The following is a 22,385-nucleotide window of genomic DNA, read 5'->3' as shown; positions in this document are numbered from 1 at the left end:
CTGCAGTTTACATCCATATCTGTCCAAAATGTCATCATTTTATCTTATTAGACATTTATGTGAAATCGTCATAATTAGCAAATTAATTCTTGATTTATAGCTCAAAATGTATTTTGTGAGGTCACAGTGACCTTGACCTTTGACCACCAAAATCAAATCTATTCATCCTTGAGTCCAGGTGGACGTTTGTGCCAATTTTGAAGAAATTCAAGATATCACATTCACAAGAATGGTCCGCATGGTCGGACAATCCGAAAACATAATGCCTCCGGCCACAGCTGTTGCCGGTGCGGAGGCATGAAAATGCAAAAGACAATTTATATTCCTGCACACTGTGAGCACTATGTGTATTGACCTTCATCAAGCATCAAACTCACAATATGAAACATCATCATTGCACTCGGGACACAGGCTGCAACAACTAATAAAAATAGAGTTACATTTAAAATACCTGAGACAATTACACAATCAATTATTGATTAAAAAACAAAAGCACCTATTTTTTATTGCCAGACCTGTATCTTTTTATTTTATATTTTATTGTTTTTATTGTTTGTTTTATATTTGATGGTGTAATTGTCTCAGGTGTTTTGACTCCTGGGTAGCAGTAGCTGTCTGTAGGGACTTGGCTGGCCGTTTCAAGTCCGACTTGGACCATGTTACAGAGTGTGGGCTGGTAGCTGGGGAGCTGCCTGTTCACCTTCTGGGCACTGCCGAGGTGGCCTTGAGCAAGGCACTGAACCCCCATCTGCTTGGAGTGCTGACTATGTGGCAGCCCCCTCGTTCTGACATCTCTAGGGCTGACCCGAATGCATCAAAGCTTTGAGCGTTGCCATGGTAATCAACCTCCAAATCTGTATTTGAATGCTTTTTTTTCAATATATAAGTATGTAATAATAAAGTATAAATCCCCAAATAGCCCATGAAATAAGGACTTATCCCACAACATTATTCATTATTAATATACAATACAAATAAATTAAAATTATTAGTTGTTCTCAGACGGATATCGCTGTTTGTTGTGTGTAGAGGTGCATGTGTGTACAATAGTGCTGCAGTGGCATCATATTTCATATTGTTGAGGTGACGAAGATCTATGACTGAAATGTTGCATTTTCAGTTCTGACCTTGTGCAGGAAATAAAAAAAATAAAAAACTACATAAATGAGTGGAGACACAAATGCAGATGCTTCTACACAACGCAAAATATAAGGGGTCACTGAGTATGACCTGTATGGCCTTCGCAGTCACCAGATCTCAACCCAACTGAACACCTAAGGAAGATTTTGGAGTGACATGTTCGACATCATCGCCGTCCTCATAACATCAAATGAGTGAATATCTTTTGAAAGAATTGGGTTCAAATCTTTAGTAGATTCAGAGACTTATAGAAGGAGCATTAAAGCTGTTCTGTCGTCTTGTTGTGGCCCAACACTTTACTAAGACATTTAAGACGCTTTTTACTTCCCTTTACTCGAGTCGGGGGAATTTATTTCCAGTACTGCATTAATATAAATGCTCAGTACAGTGTCAGCAGCACAGCATATAAGCAGACTTATCACACGGATAATAATAATATTTTACTTATAAATTCATAGGCTTGTTGTACTATTAATAGTAATCCCCACACCGACAGGTTTCATACCCCTAAGCTATACTCAATCTACAGAGGAGCGTGCAACTCTTCAGTTTTCGTTAAAAAAAAAAAACGAAAAGTGGAGCAACAAAAGTTTTCGAGTGGCAGTGACAGTGCCAGTAGGTCCGCTCACCTTGCAGATACATCTCTTCTCCTTCTGTGAACATCTGATTGCACCTGCTGCATCTCGCACAGCTGGGGTGGTAGTGCTTATCTCCTGCCTGGAAAAAAACACAGAGCGCTCAAAACACACCTTGACACATCACAGGAAAAAGAAGATCAATGAAGCCTGCAGTAAAGGGAGTGAAGCGGAGCTGCGTCTTCCAGGAAATAAATAAACCTGCAGTGCTCTACCTTCTCTCAGCTACATTTCCCTCCCTCTCACCCTGTTAGTGCAACGGATAGTTTCATCAGATCCTGTGTAACTGATCTCTCTTCCTTCAAGAACTGCTGTTGATGAAATTGTGACACCCGGCAGCCGTTGGTGAATGTTTTCCTCTGAAACTGCTCTGCTGGTTTAATGTTAATAAGGTGTTTCTCAACAGTTCATGAGGGAATGTGAGATTATTTTATGCATTTATGGTAAGATTGTTATTATTAAACATGACCAAATACTTCCTGTTTGACACACACAACCTGCCTTCTATATCCGAGTGTTTCCTCTTTGTGATAACCTGCATAATTTGATCCAATAAAACGATCTGACGGCTGCAGCGCATGAATTTCCATCTACATTGATGTGGCACTTTGCATGCAGGGAGCACCATTATGAAGCCTCTGTGACTTTGACCGAGGATGATAAAATACCCAAATGAAATTTGGACCTGCTGTATAACAACCCTCAGTAACATTGCAGCTGGCAAGTGGCCACTCAGTGATATGGAGCCACTGAATAATATTTTCATTTTTACATTTATACAGAGCGGCTATAGTAGCACTTCACAGCACCTCCCACCCATTACACGTAAAACAGAATATGTCTCTCAGGAATAATAAAGCTGCTTATGCTATGTGTGTAGTATGCCATTAAATGCTCTCCCTATTTCTCTCAGCTTTTAATAGCTGCATTAATTACCCTGCATTAATAAGCCTTTCAAATTGCACTCCCAGAGGAGCAGACGGTTTGCAAAACCCACCAATGGCTACATGGTATTTGACCCGAGTCTTGGGTCAGTGATTAGACCATCAGACAGACTTCTACGGCTTTGGCCCTTCTGATCCACTGGCTCCATTTCCTATTGTCATAAAGGCCTGCCTTAGTGCTGGATTACTATAAGCCTGGCTGGCTGGCGAGCAGTGACATTTTCATACCATTAAATGACACATAACTCTGTGTCTGATTGGATCACTGTCTGCAGAACAAACACTAGTTCAAGAGACCATGCGAACACAGAGAGGTGCTGCTAATGTTTTACATAAACTCAGACGACGTTAATAACGTTTAAATGAGAGTTTCATAACAGCTGCACGACATACGGCATTAATGAATACGGATCACTTCCTAAATGTCAGATCACATTAGGTGTTTTATGTAATATTTATATAATTTGTGTGGCAAAGCAAGCGTGTACGGCCGTGTGCAAGCATGTGTGTTTAGGCAGAGTTGGAAAAATCTGCTAAGAATTAATCTTTTAGTTGAACGCCGTCATGTCAAGAGTCTATTTGGCTCTGCGACGAAGAGATTACACCGGAGATTATCAAACTACATTTCACAATTCCACTCCGAAGCAACATCCTCTGTCTTAATGATGAGCAGAATTTCGACGTTACGACCAACTCTCAAACTGTCTTAACTTATTTCTGTAAATCTACATAATGCAAACATTAATTTTAAACTTTAGGTCTACTTTTCAAATTTATCTTCTGTAATTGTAGCCCTTAAATAAACCTTAAGGACTCAAACCTCTTTCAAACGTACCTTAGCCAGGACTAATATGAAATCCAGAAGTATATTATAAATCCCACATCAGGCTGCACAGAGAGACATCTGCCTGTACTACTGAGCCAATCAGAGGGATGTTGAAGAGTGTGATGTGTGTGTGTCTTTACCTCTAGCACCTTCCCTGTGATGAACTGATGACACGCCTCACACTGAACTCCAAAATGGATCTGGTAGTCCTTCTCACAGTAGGGGGCGCCGTCCCTGAGAGGAGCCAGACAGTGACAGTGAAACATCATATCGTGTGTGAACATCACGCAGGCCCGAATTTGACCAAGCAGCCTGTAATTACAGTGGATTTGAGCTGCTTACTTGCTGATGTACTCCCCGGTCAGCACTTTGTTGCAGGCCTTACACTTAAAGCAGCCCAGATGCCACTGTTTGTCCAGCGCTAGAAGAGCCTGTCCGTTCTTAATGTCTCGACCACATCCTGCACAATCTGCGGAAAGCAAAAGTGGCGTAACGTTAAGTGTTCTCACAACAAAAAACTACAAGAAAATACAATCGCAGAGCAATACCTGTAGAGGGAATTAATGCTTGAGTGAAAGTTTGTTTCATGTAAAAACAGCCTTTAATGGGCTCACAATATTAACCGAGGAACAGTGGTGTACAAGTACATTTACTCAAGTACTGTACTTAAGTACAATTTTGAGGTACTTGTACTTTAATTGAGTATTTTCCATTTTCCATTTTTCCATTTTCGAGTACTAGGGCTACATTGAGGAAAAATAAATAAATCTGTGATTTCGAGAATAAAGTCATAATATTATGAAAATAAAGTCACAAGATTACGAGAAAAAAAGTCGTAATATTATGAGAATAAAGTCATAATATTGTAAAAAATAAAGTCATAAGTTTAAGAGAAAAAAGTTGTAGTATTATGAGAATAAAGTCATAATATTATAAAGTAGTAATTTTACATGTTATTTTAGAGGGGAAATAGAGCAGCTTGCCGCCTGTGTGAAAATGAGGAACGTGGAGCATCTTGTGAAATTATACTTTAGTATAGGCTTCACAAATAACGAAATACTTAATCTTTTGGCACATCAGCACCACATTATCACAAGTATAGGAACCTTGAAAAGATTGTGCAAGAAACTGTGTTTATTCTGAAGAAAGAACCGCACAGACCTCCTCTTTTTTGGAGGAGGAAATTATAAAAATTGTATTAAAATACAACACACTGTTAAAGATTAAACCAGTGGTTTCCAACCTTTTTGGATTCTGACGTCTTACAAAAAGCAGTGTGTAGTCAGGGTCACATTTTAGATGTCTATGAGTTGTTAACAGCTCCACCAAATATTGATTTTTCCCTCTTAACTTCTCACATGGTTTCATGTCATAAATAAATAAATAAATGATCCAATATCTCACCAAAAATCAAAGATTAGAGAAAAAATCCCAAAACTTAAAACAGATTTGTGTATCAGAACTTTGTTTTTTCCTTCTTTCCTCTCCCATTAATCACCTCACAACCCCTCAGATATACTGTATCTGGTGTCTCTGTATATAAAACTGTACATCATAAAATAGTTTCAACCATCTCCACCTCCGGCAGCTAAAACAGTAACAATAACAATAATCTAATTGTGTCATATATAATAACATATCAGTCAGAGGGTCCAAAACAGTACTTTTACTTTAATACTTTAACTACCTGTTGCTGCTAATACTATGCTGCTGATGTACTTTTACATAAGTAGGATTTTTCATGCAGGATTTTTACTTGTAATGTAGAAATTATTGCATGCAAAGGATGAGACACGTTGTCAGTTCTGACCCGAGACACTAGATGGTGATAGAGTGTAACAAGCAATGTCCTGACAGCTGCCTCTTTCCATCATCCGCATCTCTGTCTTAAAGCTCCTTCCATATCCAAGAGGGATCCTGAGGCTCTAAAAGTGCAAGAGGTTGGTTTCTAAACGAACAATCTTCCTGTCATCTCTTCTTTAATGAATAGAGGATGAAAGCAACACAGAGCCCACTGCAACCACAGGGGACGATAACTACGTAAGGCATAACGAGGCTGCGATGATGACGTGAGGAGAATCAGCATGCCTTATTTATAGGTGACCTTGTCTAAAAGCTCTTCAAACGCCAACAGAGAGACCGCTGGGGGTGAGGGAGGGAAAGAACAGGAAGAGAGAAAGAGGGAGGATGAGAGGAGTTGGGATGAGGAGGGGTTCGAGGGCTGCACACTCCCTGTTCCAGAGGAGAGGAAATGCATGGCCATGCATTATTTAGCAAGGCCTGTCTTGGTGTTATTCATAAAGGAACATGGCTGGTCCAACACAAGGCTGCGTTTACAGAGAAGAGGAGAGACTGAATGATACCGCGACATCATTCAGTCTTCAGGCATAACTGTAAACACACCGTATTTTCTTTATGTGGAACCCTCTAACATTTATCCGCTTTTATTTCCTCTTAGAGGAATGGTTTGACCTTTAGAGAAATATGCTTATTCGCTCTTACTGAGAGCTAGAGGAGAAGAATAACACTGCTTCCATATGTCTGTTCAATATCAAGCTATAGCCAGCAGTCACTTAGCTTAGCTTAGCAGCTGCAGGAAACGGGCGAACAGCTATCCTGGCTCTGTTCAAAGTTTCCACAATCTGCTTACCAGCAACTACACCTCATTAGTTAAAACGTCTTATCTCATTTTTTTAATCGACACAAAAACCAAAGTGTAAAATCGACAAGCAGTAGGTTTGCTAAGCGGGGCTAGCTTGAGCTTCATATTTACCATACAGATATGAGCGGTATCAATCTTTACAGCTAACTCTCAGAAAAAGAACATGTGTAGTGTATTCACCAACATGTCGAACTATTACTTTAAGTATCTTTAAGGTTGGAAAAGTCATCACTGAGTGAAATTTTCCACCCAATTCAACCGTTATCAGGCCATTAAATAGGCGTTATCGGTCGCCTTGGGATATGCCCATAGATATGGGTCAATAGGGGCCTACTACATCTATTACATTGTAAAATGAAAGCGAATATAACGTAAACGTGAAACTGAATGAAATGTTACATTTTGGAACACAAACAAAAAACCTTCTTTAGCTTTAGGCAAAAAATCGACAACTTCTTTAGGTTTAGGCAACGAAAAACAATGGCTTAAAATATGTTTAAAAAATGAAAGTCAAACTTATTTCTTATTGGTTTCACAGAAGATGCGCACCCTGGTCTCCTGGGTGAAAACTCTTTGTTTTGTGTCCATCCATCGCCCCAAACCTCTACCCTACTACTACTACTTCTCTAAACCTACTATTGGGTGTAGTAGGCCCCTATTGACCCACATCTATGGTGCTCATAGCAACCAATAACGCCCTATTTAATGGCCTGATAACAGTCAAAAAACTCCTTTTTTTTAGCCTGGTTTCATAAAATAGAAATATTCTAGATGTGCCTCATTTTATACACTTTTCCCCAAAATTCAGCCTGACATTTTTATTTTGGAAACTTCTAGATCTCTACTAGCATTCAAGGTAAAGTTACATTAGTTTGAACAATGTTTGGCTGCACAGCACAAGTTGGTAATGACTGGCCAACCAACCGGCTGCTGCTTGTGAAGGGGTTAATGTTCACAAGTCCATATACTAATAATGTGTGGGCAAGCTTGACTGATGTAAACCTGAATATTATTCTTCACCGCACAAATATCACAGCTACATTAAATGTCATGCATGAATCATACCTGAAAGCTCCAGACTTGACTGACATTTTCCAGACTTTTTGTTTTTCTAAAAACTTTTTTTTAACTCCTTCAAATAAACCACTTTCACTATGAATCCTACTGCAAACTTCCCACTTCAGCGAATGGCTTCCTGTGCATTAAAACTGTGTGAATGTGTGTATTAGATAACTTACTGCTGGAGCCCAGGATGTCCTTTGGTCCCGGAGACATGGGCTCGACACAGTACTGACACAGGCAGTCCTTCCCGTTGAAGGTCACCCTGTCCCCGGCGGGGAACGGTCGTCTGAAAGATTGGTGACATGAACAATCGGTCAACAAGACATGAGCTATGGCCCAGAGGTAAGTGGAAGAGTTTATTAGCTTATTATTGGCTTGCAGGCAGTCTGATGGGGCTTAAGATGACAGGACCTGTCACAATTTCATCAACAGCAGTTCTAGCATGTGTGTCAACACTGCGCCTGAGGAGGCCATTTAGACAGATGACGCAGACGTAACACACAGCATGGTATCCTACTGTACACTGTCTACTGGGATTCCTGCCATCTTAGACTTTGTTTGTTTTTCACTTCACATATTTCTGAGCAGAATTTCATTATTGCTGTTTTGGAAAGCTGTACTAAAAATGCAACAAATTAAGATCTAGGTAACTCAGCTAATGTAAAATGAGTCTTACTTGCAGATGGTGCAGACGAAGCAGGCAGGGTGGTACGTCTTGCCCAGGGCAGTGACCACTTCCCCCTCCACAAAGTCCCCACAGCCATTGCAGCGGGTGCCGTGCATGCGTTGGTAGTCCAGCGTGCACAGATACTCTCCATTCTTCATGAAGAAACCCCCCTGGGCGAGGTCACAGCCGCACACTGTACGGGACACACACACATTGTCACTCTGCGAGTCAGGTCATTTAGTGCTCTGCCCATATAACACATCAAGCCACCCAACTCCTCCACGCATCAATGGCTTTGTTAAGACTTGCTAGTCTGTGTAATCCTGAGAGGCTCACTGAACGCATGAAATGGATGCTGAGAAATACATTTTAACAGTTGTGTGCGTTACAATGTGAAGCGGAATGTAAAATCCTTTCATCAGTGTTCACAGTCACAATGAAAAAAAGCCAAACCTCCCTTTGAAGGAACTCTGCATTGAGGGCTGGTGTCGATTAATCGGCTCTACCACTGCAAGGTCTTTTCATTGTCGGTGTGGAGGAGGAAGAGCGTTCAATGCAACAACAATTCTACAATTGTGCAGCCCGGGAAATGGCCCTGATCTGTTTCTGAAGATAACTGGCTCTAAATACTCCAACAAGCTTCCTTCAATTCAAATATAACCTTGTCATCTACACAAACATGAAAGACTGGCAAAGGCAGAAATAGTAATTAGGGAACAATTGGGGTATTTTAATGTTGGTGTGACGCTGTTATCGTGTTTTACTAGGAAAGATTTACGATAGACCTTGTCAAACTTGACAACATAAATATTCTAAATGTGTATTTCCTGTTGCAATGTTTGTTAACACATAAGTTGCCCTAGCAACATAATGGCAATAAAAAGGTCTATATCGGAGGAAATATGGAAATCAAACATTTTAATGTGGAATACTATAATGGCTTTCATCTCTGTGATATCAAGCAGAGACACTCGGGGTGGGTAAGGATTCATGGCTTTTCACTTTTGGGCTGGTCCATCATGAAACACGGCAGTTTTTAACTTGCTTCGACCATCAACTGTGTGATATGCTCAAATCACATGTTTACAATAAAACAAGACCAATACCATACACTGTATATAAAGATAGACAACATGAGAGCTCCCCAAAAGTGAAGCCAAAACATCTCGATCGCCCCCTGGTGGCTGGCTGCAGTATAGGTCACAAAGCCTGCCCCATCCAAGTTATGATGGGACATGGGCCAAACAAAAAGTCAAAATACACCACAAATGAATTTTTCCAATGGATGTTTTCTGTCATTTTAGGTAGTTCTTATCACACTGATGTATGTTCAAGTGTTAATTTTTCTGATAACTTTGGTTTTAGTAAGTTATTTGATGCTATAAAAAGGAGGTGATACGTCATGATTGACAGCTGTGATTGACAGCTGCCCTGAGTGAAGTAGTCGAGGAGTCGGAGGCTCGGGAATTGTACAAGAGAGGAGATGTACCTTCAACTTTCCATAATCGTCACAAGTCTGTGTAATAGAACATGTGTCAATTTGATCATAAATGTAGTTATAGAGACATTATGGTTAGCTAGTTGTTGTGTCTTTCTAGCTACCGTGGTGATAACATAAGAGCTAGGTGGCTTGTGATTGGCTCGGGTGGGACTGTGGGTGCGACCTCGATACCATGGCTCCAGTCCCCGATCACTACTGCACAGACTCTAGCTCCAAATTACGTAAAAATCTCAAGATGTCAGCTCCCGTATCTGGGATATTTTGGCTTCACTTTTGTACAGTGTGAGGAAATGGAGACGCGTCGTCCATCCATATATACAGTCTATGACTAATAGGCCTACCTAGAGCCATGCTTGCAACTCAGTGAGGCCACACTACATCTCACAGTTGTTGAGACATTTAAATCCAAAATACAAATGTCAACCTCATGGTGGCGCTGGAGGAAAAGTCAGGGGATCAGCAAAGTCAATAGGATTCATCTTCTGGGAACAATAAATGTCTGTACAAAATGTCATGGCAATCCATCAAATAGTTGTTGTTAGTTTTTCAGTCTGGACCAAAATGGTGGACTGATACCGACAAACAGACAGACCCACATGGAAAAATCCATGTTTTCCCATGCTTCAACATATGTTGTAGTTCTGATGACATGCTCCCTTTGGTGGTTGATTTGGGGGTACATTTTGGGGTTTGGAGGCTAATTAAAAAAATGCATGGCTTAAAATAAGCACTTTTTTTCCATTTCACATTATATTCTCGTAATTTTCCCATTCATCACGACTCACTGACTGCTGCACATGTTGAGTTAACCACACATATGGTTCGATCAGACATAAGGCGTGTCTGTATATGTCAAGTATTTCAACCACATAACGATCACACGAGCCATGCAGTCCACCATTCCAGCACCACAGAGTGAGCCTGGGAATTTAATAGCCTTTTGGAAATGCCACGGCTAAGAGGGAAAATATTTTGATGTTTGAGATGACTGCACCTAATCATTCTTATGCAATGAGCCACGCTAAATCCTGGGGATGAATGGTAGCGAGTGAGGGAGAGAATCAGATTTAATTGCATTAGGGCTCAGGGGTGATGAGATTAGCTTGTAAGCTATGAGTCGAGAGAAAACCAGCAGTGGAGATTTGGTGACCTTTTACTGTGATGTCCAGCCACCTCCGCTTTTCAACAGATGCGTGCCATCACATTAAATGCCTCTTTGGAAAGTTAAGAGGGTCAACTCATGAAATTGAAATGAAAGTGAAATTGAAAGGTTTTGCTTTTGTGCATTTCATGGAATGAAATAAACGCATGCAAAGAGCGGCTGTTTGGGATTTGTCTGCCAAGGGGATATAGTATGGCTGTCAATAAACTTAGTCCACCGGACCTGACCACAACTGACTGTTACGGCATTATTAGTCCTACAAGTTGGAGACACACAACAGCACATATAAATTTAGAGCAAGGACTAAGACAGTGTGTCTTTTGGCTATTAAAGCAGTCCTCGTGTCTTCTTTGGCAGCCACTAACTCGTGTGCATATACATTTTTAGTACCACTGACTCTCTAAAGGCATGTCTACCACTAAAGGACAGAATTAGGTGCTAATCTCAGTGTGTGTTATTCTGGGCCCTTGTTGCTCCAGTCACAGATTAACTACAGGGGCTTCGGCGAGGCAGGTTCAGACGAGTGAGATTGCCTGGCCAGCCGTGGGCAGCTACATCGCAATTATGCCAGAAATCCATCAGTAATAAGGCTAAACGCAGAAGGATTTGCATCGTCACTTGTCATAGCGGTCTGGTCCATACTTTAATTGAGGTATGTAGGTCTGAGAAGTGAAGATGACTCATGCTGCTCGTTAGAGGAGGATGGAAAGGACGGCGTGGCCCTTAGGGACCGCTTTTTGGGACAGTCGTGGAAAAAGAACATTTGTTCATTTGCACTTTTGCCTTTTTTACCTAATTAGATTCCTCTATGAACCTATTACCTGTGAACTATCATACCCTACATCACGGGGAAGAATCATATTTTGCAAAACACAGCATCAATAGGCTGCATGTGCTGAATGAAAGCAAGCAAATGTCCTACTATATTGTGACAGTATGAAATCAGCTATGAATTTTAAAACTTCACACCTTAGCTGGCAATTTTCACACAACTCCCACATTATTCTTCTACAATTCAGAAAAAATAAGCTGTCTGATGGCTCAATTTTATATTGTAAACACATAACTTATTTATACAGTGACCAGACGTCCCAGTTTGTCCAGGATTGTCCCAGTTTCAAGCTGCGTATCCCGAGTCCCGACAAATATCTGTAAAACACTAAAATGTCCCGGTTTTCACCACAACTGAAATAATAATAATAATAATACTTGTTTTCAAAGCTTACATAGACGTTTATCATGTTCTGTCCCACCCATTATTACCTAATGCAATATGAAAACAAACAATGCGTCTAAATTCAACACTGTAAGTGTCTGTACGTGTGTCAATCAATGTATCGTTGTCAAGGCTGTTGCTATGTCGCTTGCGTCTCTTTCTGTCATGCCGAGGAGTCGGTCTTTTCTAAAGAGCTCCAAGAGGCTTCGTAAAGTAGCCGGTCACTAAAATGCTGCGTTCTGTACACACTGCAAGAGTAGCCTACATTTTTGGTCGTGCATAGTGGAAATGCTGACATAAAAGATCATATTAAGATGGCCAGATAGCAATATACAAATGCAGAGAATGTGTCACAGTCGGCCATTTAGCCGGCAGCCTGCGCTTGTGCACACTGACAAATATCTTGTGTTTAGTTTTAAAAGGTATCTGACAATCAATACATATGTTACATTACACCAATGCAATGCAAATGTGTTGTGTTTACTAGTGCTATTAAACAGTTTTCAAATAAACTCTGTTTTGGTGGATTTTGGGAGAAAAAACAATTTTCCATTTTCTGAGGTGCTGGTGTTGAAAAGTGCACTCACTAGGTGTGCTAAGCACTGAAATAATTGTCCCCAATCCTGATAAGCACCTACGGTGTTTGCATAAGCGCATACATGTGCACGTGCATGAACCTGCGGTACATTTAAGGGTCCAGGTTGGGGGTCTGAAAATATGGTCACCCTACTTACTTACCAAGGGCCAGCCTTTTTGATCATAATATCAAGGTTGTCTCACATGGAGTAAAGCTGAGCCAAATCACAAGCAGTAGTGAAACCCATTCAACACCAGGTATTTAGTCACATAAAACGCCCGTACCTTTACAGGTGAAGCACTTGAGGTGGAAGTGCTTGTTCTGCACCCGCAGCACCTCGCCCTTACATGGCTCCCCGCACTTGTAGCACTGAATCAGGGGCTTCTCTGTGGAGTGGTGCTGTGTGTCCTGCGCATGAGCCACTGCAAGAGAGGAGACGTTCACATTACTATTGAACTGTAATGTTGATGAGTCATCTTGGTCGCTCAGTGCTGTTTTTGTAACGTTGCTTTTATGTTTTTTTTTAAGCTGTGTGTGAGAATCTGAATTTGCAACATCACACAGACTCCAGAGAAAAAGACCAACTGCTGAGAGCCTGTCAGGGTAAAAAAAGAACAACATTGAGCAGGACGGCACTATTTGGGGTTCACGGCCCAGATAGGATCTCTAGAGAGCAACAACCTAAATATAGTCTGTCTTGATCAGTGGAGGATGGAGAGGCAAAATGCTGAGGGGAGCAGGGCTTGGTAAATGGCACACTAAGAGGGTATTGATAAAATCAGTTCTGCTATTGAGTTTACTGTACTTTCATCCTCAAAGGAAAATATCAAGGGCCGTTTGCTGTCTATGCCTTGATTATGTTCCCAGAAATCATTTTGCAGTGCATACTATATTGGGCTTCTTATTGCCATGTTTGGATTTAGAAGTTTTAGTGTCAAACACAGCTTGTCCCATGCTTTTTGGGCTCGTGAAGTGTTCCATTCTTCCCAGTGGATGTCAAGTGTTTGACAGTAAGCAGAGCATGGCACTCAGCTCAGATAACATTAACACCGAGCGACTTAATGTTTGCTGCGATTGAATAGCTCACTCTGTGGAACAAATGTGTGAATTAAATAAATAACAGTTGTTAAATACATTCCCCTAAAGGCCTTTTTTATTTCCAACTACACTGCCTGTGTGCAGATACAAGGAAAACAAGAATAAGGTCAGAATGTGATGTAGAAAAGCAACATTGCAGAAGAATATTGCTGCCTTCAAATTAAATTTGTGAGCTTGTGGTTATGACATGGGAAGTCGTGTACACGATATGCTTGATGTTCAAGTGGTTAAGTCGTGAGAAAACCCCTGCTAGGCAAGAATTTAGCAAGCTAGCGAGCGGGTAACGTAATGCAGCGTAGGCATAATTACAGACAAAAAAGATGAGGCTGTTGGGAATATCAACATTTTCCTCAGACATATTATAAAATTACGAAGAAAAACTTTATACAGCTAAAATTACAATATCTACTTATTATATATTTATTGATTACACGGCTTTGTTGAATACTCAATTCTGATTGGTCAATCACAGTGTTCTATGGTCTGTTATTTCTTTATAACAGACTGTTGCCTTGTATAACAGATCGTTGCTATGGACACAGTTCTGATGTCAGACTCTGGAGGACCATTTTTGCATCAAATTATTGATTTCTTCAGTAAGCATCTGTGTAATAAACTAGATAGTGTACAGCTAACTGGTCATTATTGTGAAATAAACCCCTTCAGGGCGATGCAAGACCCCTCCTGCATCGCCCTGTCAGGGTTTATTTCACAACAATGACCGGCTATCTGTACATTATCACTTACTTAACATCCGCCGAAAAAATTGACTTCCATGGCCTCCGCCATTTCTGAAAACGTCCGCAAACACGTCCCAACTCGTGAACTCGTGACAATGCTAACATGCTGATGTTTAGCTGGTGTAATGTTTACTATTTTAGCAATCTTACGTAGTTTAGTGCATTAGCATGCTAGAAAATTACCATTAAACACAAAGTACAGAGAGTCTGATTATAATTTGGTCAAAAAACAAATAATCAAGTAAACATTTGACCTAATTGTTAAGCAAGAGGGTGAGGGGTGTATCTGGACCAAATTACATGGCAATCCATCCAATAGTTGTTGAGAGAGTTCACACAAAGCCACAAATGTTACCCCGGGCTGCAACTAAAGATTATTTCCATAATCGATTAATCTGCTGATTTTCTAGATTAATCGACTAATCGTTTGATCCATAAAATGTCAGAAAATAGTGAAAAACGGCCATCCCAAAATCTAAAAGTCCAAGATGATGACTTTAAATGTCTTGTTTTGTCAGTCCTAAACCTAAAGATATTCAGTTCAATATGATATAAAAACAGAGAAAAGCAAGAAGCCTGGCATTTTCAGCTTTAATGATTAATCGATTATCAAAATAGTTGACGATTATTTTTCTGTCGATCGAGTTTTGTGCCAATCCATCCAGTAGATGTTGAGATATTTCACTGGATACATGAAAACTTTGACTTGCTGGTGGCGCTAGAGAAAAAATCAGAGGATCATCAAAGTCAGTAGGCTTCATTCTGTGGGGAAGATGAATGGCTGTACCAAATTTCATAGCAATCCATCACATAGCTGTTGAGATATTTCAGTCTGAAGCAAAGTGGCGGACCAACCAACATTGCTATCCCTAAAGCCACACTGGTGCCACCAGCATGACTACAAATGGTGTCAAATAGATTACTTCAATGGCAACATTTTAAAATGACTCTGGTTGCACAGCATGCATAGATCTTAATCTGACTCAAGATTTAGACATCACTTTCTTAATGTGAGGTATTGTGACGGCCGTCATAATTATATAAGATAGAGAAGCTATTATCAACTTGCTTTATCTCTACAAGCAGTATCCAGTATTATCTTTAGATCCATGACTCGCCAGCCGGTGGCACTCCTCAGTAGAAAGTTGGGGCGTTCCTGACACAGACAGACATTAATCCAGCACTACCGTACGGGATGTAAATACTGCTGCAGTGCCGCACTGCACACAGTTTATCAGCTGTTCTCAAACCAGCAGATTATTTCACATTCACAAGCTTTAACTAGCAAGGCAGCCACTCTCTCTCATCCTCTCATTTCCTCTTTCTCTCTCTTTTTCAAACAAAGATAAACACACACTTTGAATACACAGTAAAGGATCTCTGCTCGTTCTGCTCTGCAATGAATCATTAGTCTGCAAGGCTAAAATAAGACACCACCAAAGGCACAGAAATAGCATCATGACCAATCGATGGTCGACCAAAGAGAGACATTACTCTGGATTATTGATGACTTGGCCTACCTTGCATCCCACTTCTACTGTTGCGGTGGCGTTCTGATATTGAGAGGTGGTTTAATTGCAATAAAAATCAAATTAGGAAGAGAGCCCAGTGTTCAGAACATTATTTTCTCTTCCAGTCTTTGGGGGCAGTCTAAAATGTCCTGTGCCAATTCTTAGTGTTACAGTTCACAACATCAGTCTATTCATAATTTGGATTGAAAAGGAAGTGAGAGAAGTTGTGAGAAATGGTGAAAGAAAATACGGGATTAGAGGAGGGAGGCTGGAAGGAATGTGGGTACGAGAGGGTAGAGGATCTGTCTCCAGGCTGGTGTCTCTGATGTGATTACACTCAGCAGGACAATGAGTCATCTCTGGGTGAACCAGACAGTGAACTGAGTCTCAGCAGCTCTGTGTGTGTGACATTGCACCTCCATAGAAAAACACAGGCCATCTGGGTAACTGCACTCTGCAAAAATATCCAATCTAACAAGTCATTTTAAGCCTTATGCAAACTATTCATCCTACAATAACCTATGCTAAATTCCAGTTTATTACAATTTTTTGGGGTTTGGCCATCTATCAGTAATGATAACAATGTACTCAATTAAGTAATTGCTAAGGTCTGGAAACACAGACATGACTACAACAAAGTCCGACAGGGCATGAGATGAGCAGATGATCACACTGTATTTGGTGATAATAATGTTGATAATAATCATAAGTAGCCAAGACTAGCACGGAAGGTCAAAGCTGAATCAGGATTTCGGTCTTTAAATTGTGATGGAAGTTTACAGTGGACAGTTTGTGTTGTAATTTTACTATTCCCCTTTGTTTTCTCTTTCAAATAAGTTTACAACCTGCCTGAATGTCTTACTGCTTGTATTTCTTGCCTTGTCTGTAGGGGATACATATTAAAGGATAACTTTGGTATTTTTTCAACCTGGATCCTATTTTCCCATGTTTTTGTGTCAAAGTGACTAATGGGGACAACACTTTTGGTCCAGTATTGAGGGAGAACGCTGCAGCCGCTAAACGGGCTGTAATGTAATCATTTGGGGCAACCTGGTACCGTCAATTTACGTCCACTAAAAGTGCTTGTTTTGCCACTGACAGGCTCAGATTGTTATTATAAGTGTCTGACAACATTATGGAAAGGACCCTTCAGAGAAGGCATAGCTTAGTGTTATCTAAAAGATTTTCAATATCATGGCTGAATATTTAACTGATTTTGACGATGTGGATGTGACGCAAAAGAGAGAGGCTTCTCCGAGCGAGACACACAATGACAAACAGACCGGATCAAGCCAAAGGTAAGAAAAACGTTTTATTTCTCTTTAGGGTCCTTTCCATAATGTTGTCAGATACTTACATTATAATGACAATCTGAGCCTGTCAGTGGCAAAGACAAGCACTTTTAGTGAACATAAACTGACGGTGCCAGGTTGCCCCAAATAATTACATTACAGCCCATTTAGCAGCTGGAGGCTGCAGCGTTCTCCCTCAATACTGGACCAATTATGAAAGTGTTTTCCCCATTAGTCACGGGAAAATAGGTTCCAGGTTGAAAAATGCCAAAATGATCCTTTAATCATTCAAAGAGTAATTATTGCACTTTATTAATTACTCAGCAGCAAACATAATGCATTACATTACTTTACACTACTTTACTTTTGTTACTCAGCCCAGCTCAGTCAATGATGCTTCTAAACAACTCCACATCTTCCCCACCCACATATTGCATCTTTTGTATTTAACACGTAGAAATAGAAAATGAGACATAGTTTTCTCATACCGGCTGTGTTGCAGCACCTCTTTTCACCCTCTGTCTGAAACGTTGTGCTTGAACTCCTGCCCCCAATGTTGTGATTGGTCAACCAAAACAAACTCTTGCCATTATGCAAATGTGTTACTTGGTGACATCACCACGTTAAGGAAGAAAAGGCAGGACTTTAATCAAAGCGTTTCAGGCAGTGTTTCTGTAGGGGGAGAGTAACTCCCTTTGGCGTGGACTTTGGGCTTTGTAACTTTGCAGACCTTTTACATGCACAAAAAACTATATAACGCTCTAAAGGAAAGGGAAAAAACACAAAAGCATCATAGGTCCTCTTTAAAAAGCAGGCAGCCCTACAGTTTGGAGAGATCCAGCAGCTAGCTTAGCCTCGGTGACTGCACAAAGTTGTCCGAAAGTCCTGACCTCAGCTGTGCGGTTCACACACCTCCAACTCTCAGCAAAACTAGGTTATTCCTGAAGGCGTGCCCGTGGCTGAGAAAACATGTGAATAACACAACTTTGGAATTGCCGGGAGTCGCATTTCTCCCCTTTGAGAGACTCTGCCTCCCCTTCAGCTCAAGTCCCTGCTTGCACGACCCGAACCAGTCTGTCTACTGAACGCAGAGAGACCAAACTGATATCAACCCTCCATCAAACTCCTGGTAACCCCAAATGTTAAAATAACTGGATTAGTAACTGTAATTAAATTAGTGAATTTCAAATTGTAATCCTTTATACTACCAGGGTTTGTAGTAACAAACTACAACTACTCTTGTTACCGTAATTAAGTCATTTTTTTCAGGTACTTGTATACTTGAGATTTTTATATTTTTTCAAGTAAGCTACTTTTCTACTTTTAAAATCATAATTCTATACCATGATCTGTATTTTTGTGCAGGCAATAATGTTATCCGATGGCAAACAGGCCAAAGAATACCATGACATACGGACAAAAACAACTCCGCCGCAGCAGGCCACAACGTTTGGCCTGCTGTCTGTCTGACGTTTGGTGCTGGTCTGATAGTGTAAAGAAGGTTTTCAAAGCTTTTTTTGCTTGAAACAGCAGCCTGCTACGTCTGAAACAACACTGATAAAAGTGGTGACAGGGAACTAAAACAGTTGCATGCCCTAAAACCAAAGCAATGTGTTAAAAGACACTAAAAATCTCCGTAGATCTGAGACTGCAGAGAGAGGTGGTGATAAGTCTCTGTAGGTTTGTCACTACACGCTAAACCTTTCACATTACGCATTTTATCCAGTGTTCATACAAAAACATTGATGAGAGCAGCTTTAAAGTATACATTTAACATTGATGTGATGCCAACAATCTCTCTTTGAGCCCATTTGTATAGCCGACTTACTATTTTTAACATTTCATAGAGTGTTGTGCTGTCGGCGGGGGACAGCCCAGCATGGAAAAGTCAACACTGCTAACGTCATAACAGGTTGACAAAAATCCAAGACAGATGTTTAAATCCCATGCACACAGGATCTAAAAAAATTAGCTTTGGATGGGAATCTATGTGTGTTTTTCCAGCTTAACCCCGCCTCCTCCACTGTAGACTGTTTGGCTCAGCGGTGGCTGCACAGAGGGAGAGAGAGACTGTGGCAAAGTCAAGCCGAGATGGGTACTTTACATGGTAATTCATAAAAAATAAGGAAGCAAACATCAAAAGAGATGTTTGATTTGCTCAAAGGATTCAGATTGAACCATTTATGAGACTTGTTTGGACATAAATCCATTAGTGGTGAGGTCTCTTTCAAACGTTTAGCAGGCCTCCACACTTATGTTTACAAAAGCATGACAATTTCGCTGCAATAACATGGATTTGAAATGAATCTAGTCTTTAGGGGTTCTTGTGATAGCAGTAAAATGGCGCTTGATTTGCTCAAATGTATATTATATAATGCTATAAATAAGTAAGTACATGAAGCAACGTCAGCACGGAGAAACTATACGGTGGAACAGTTTTTCCAACCGCTGCTCACATTCCTCATTCTGGGCTGGATGTGTTGGCCGTGCTGACAGAGTGATCTGTCCTGCCTCATCACCAGGGGATAAAGTGACTGATATGAGCCTAAACACACAATGAACACACACTGACACACACACAGCCACGGCGCTGAGGGAACAATAACCAGCAGAGCATCCCAAAGCCAGGCGTAGAGGAAAGGGGGCTGCTCTCTCCACCCCAACATCCCACCCACCCCCCACCCATTTAAGCAGAGCTGAGCTGCGTTGGCAATAATAGAGGCTGCAGATGATACTCTGGAGGGAAGTGAAGAAGGCCATCTTGAATCCCCCTGAGGACATATTCCCCGGTAACACGTGCCCCAGCCTCGCTGGTAAATAACAAAAGAAAAAACGTGGTTATTGACAGAGAGTTTGTGATTTGCTGCCTTCATTTCCTTCATATGAACCCCCGAGAAATGCAAAGCCATATTAGTGGTTTGCAAAATGCACTGGGGGAAATGGGAATTCAATTAAACAATAGATGAGACACGAAAAGGTCTAATAAAATATTCAGTCGCTCCCTGCCTTTGTTACTGTAAGAGTCACAGACAGAAGAGTTTGTTCAGACAGCCCCGAAGGAGTGTGTGTGTGTGTGTGTGTGTGTGTGTGTGTGTGTGTGTTACAAAGAGAGACAGATGAAGAGAGTCATCTCCACTCTTGGCATCCATGCCAACACTTTTGGCCCCAGATGTGTCTGCTTCATAGACAACAAAACACTCACACAAACACACTATTTACTCCATTAGAAGACTAACCTTTCGACGCCACGTGTGTCTTCGTCAGAGTCAAACAGATCTGATACTCACGTTCTCTTAAATAACCTCCCCTAGTTGGGAACTGATTCAGCATCGGCTGGAAAGATGGGGAGGGAACAATAATCTGCATGTAGGCAGGGTAAACAATCATATAATAATAATAAAAAGAGAGAAGTAAAATATAAAAGTATCCGAAAATATTAGTAAGAATTAGGGGTGGGAAAAAAATTTATTCACCTATGCATCGCGATTATTTTTTTTTACGATTTTGAAATAGATTTTTTTAATGCCAGAATCGATATATTTGCTTAATTTTGGTCTATGCTGAGATAGATGGAAGTTACCGCTTTTATTGTTGTAGTCTGAGTAACGTGACGTCATATCCGTTCTGTATCCGTCAACCAAAACAAACAGCCGGCTGCAGTGAGCCGAGACGAGAAAGCAGAAAACGCAGGACACGTGGATACGACCTGCACCCTCACATATTAAATCCAAAGTGGTAAACACTACACATACATATATTTGACTTCAGGACATCTCTGACTACATTCATGAAAATGAAAATCAAACATTTTTATTTTATTAATTTAGATATTTTTCTAAGTAAATATCCTTATAAGTGTATGATTCAACTTTTTCCCATGGTCCATTATAGCCTGAGTAATGTAACGTCATATCTGTTCCGTATACCAAAACAAACAGCAGTTGGCCGCAGCGAGCCGATACGAAAAAGCTGAGGGTCCGTGTGGATACAACCTACACCCTCCCATTTTAAATCCAACATGGTAAACACTGCACATACAGTAAAGTATGGAAACACTTTAAGTTTCAACCTTTTCCCATGGTCTAGTGTTAAAAAATATTTTAAAAATGCAGTATATCGTAATATCGAATCGCAATTCATATCGAATCGACACCCAAGTATCGTGATAGTATCGAATCATAGATGACTCGTCCCAACCCTAATGCTGAATCAGTTCCCAATCAGGGAGGTTATTTAAGATAATGTGAGCTCAGAGTCTCAGGACTCTGATGAAGACGCACATTGCGTCGAAACATTAATCTTCTAATAAAGTTGATTGCCTTGTGCTCCAGTGTGCTTTGGACCTGGTCTCTGAAGTCTCGCCTTGTTATCAGAATGCTATTCTCTGAGCATCGGACTGACATACTATCCCTTGTGAAACGGTTGAAGCGCGTGAAACCTCCTATCTTCACACGTTTTACTCCAGTATCTGTCCAATCCAACCAGTTTGGGATGGAGTATTCCAATGGGGTCTGACCCATAATGAATATCAAAGGGCACGAAATACGCCCATCGTGAAATCCCAAAGTGTGATCGGATGAGTTTGGGGGGAGGGCGTTGGGAGCTCTTCATCATCCAGACATAACAAGCAGCTCTTAACCCTCCCCTCCATGAATATGTATGGCTGTATTCACCGCCTCCCCGCCCCTCTGCCCCACCACCCAGACAAAGCACTTCAAACGCATGAGAGGGGACCCTATCGGCCTCCACCAGGCCCCCCAACCTTGAATAACTAATCCTCAGGGACCTGGGTTTGGAATAATGATCTGTTCTGAATGGTTGAACGGCACAGTGCGGAGCATTTGTTGTTGGGCAGGTACATAATAATAATACTGATAAACAGAGAGAGGGGTTACTCATCTGAGAGGAGACAATGGTGGCTTCATGAACTGCAAACGCCATTGTGTCAGAAGAAGTAGAGCTGATAAATGCCTTGGCTCTTTGCCTCTCAATGACGGCCCCACACTCCTGTGTCATATTTCCTGTGATAATCAAACCGATTGATGCCAGACGGGGAGGATGTTTGTTGACCGGCACAATGTATGGCTACAGTCTGCTCTCACATCGCTCTTGTTGTTATAGCCTCTGTATATTTTAGGTCAGTGACTGTCTCTCTCCCCCGGACGACCACTTATCTCATCTGTATATTCTGGTCCTGTGTGCCAGCTGTCCAAACAGTGTGTGTCTATGAGAGTGTTGCATTGATGTCTGTGAAAGGGTTTAGCTCCTCTTTCAGGGGGTAGACACTGGCAAGCTTCAAAGATGAGGCACCACTGCAGTTGTCTGCAGCAAAATCACAGGAAGCAGCTACAC

General features: G+C 41.0%; 1 protein-coding gene across 21 annotated transcripts in view; it reads right to left on the bottom strand.

Annotated features, from left to right (window-relative positions):
* ablim1a (actin binding LIM protein 1a) overlaps window positions 1-22,385 on the bottom strand; it is a 54,049-nt gene that overhangs the window by 15,790 nt on the left and 15,874 nt on the right. For all 21 annotated transcript variants that reach the window (XR_012595272.1, XR_012595270.1, XR_012595271.1 and 18 more), the window contains exons 2-7: window positions 12,677-12,814; window positions 7,946-8,129; window positions 7,446-7,555; window positions 3,888-4,014; window positions 3,686-3,779; window positions 1,770-1,857 (exon numbers count right to left, since the gene is read on the bottom strand). Coding sequence is in view for 13 of the 21 variants with exons in the window: in XM_074646677.1 (XP_074502778.1) it covers window positions 1,770-1,857; window positions 3,686-3,779; window positions 3,888-4,014; window positions 7,446-7,555; window positions 7,946-8,129; window positions 12,677-12,814 (741 nt within the window). In the remaining 8 variants the exon portion in view is untranslated. The remainder of the gene's footprint in view (window positions 1-1,769; window positions 1,858-3,685; window positions 3,780-3,887; window positions 4,015-7,445; window positions 7,556-7,945; window positions 8,130-12,676; window positions 12,815-22,385) is intronic.

The sequence above is a fragment of the Sebastes fasciatus genome, chromosome 9 (genome assembly GCF_043250625.1).
Source record: "Sebastes fasciatus isolate fSebFas1 chromosome 9, fSebFas1.pri, whole genome shotgun sequence".
NCBI lineage: Eukaryota > Metazoa > Chordata > Actinopteri > Perciformes > Sebastidae > Sebastes > Sebastes fasciatus.
The sequence above is the reverse complement of the archived record's forward strand: the minus strand, read 5'-3'. Positions and strand labels throughout refer to the sequence as shown.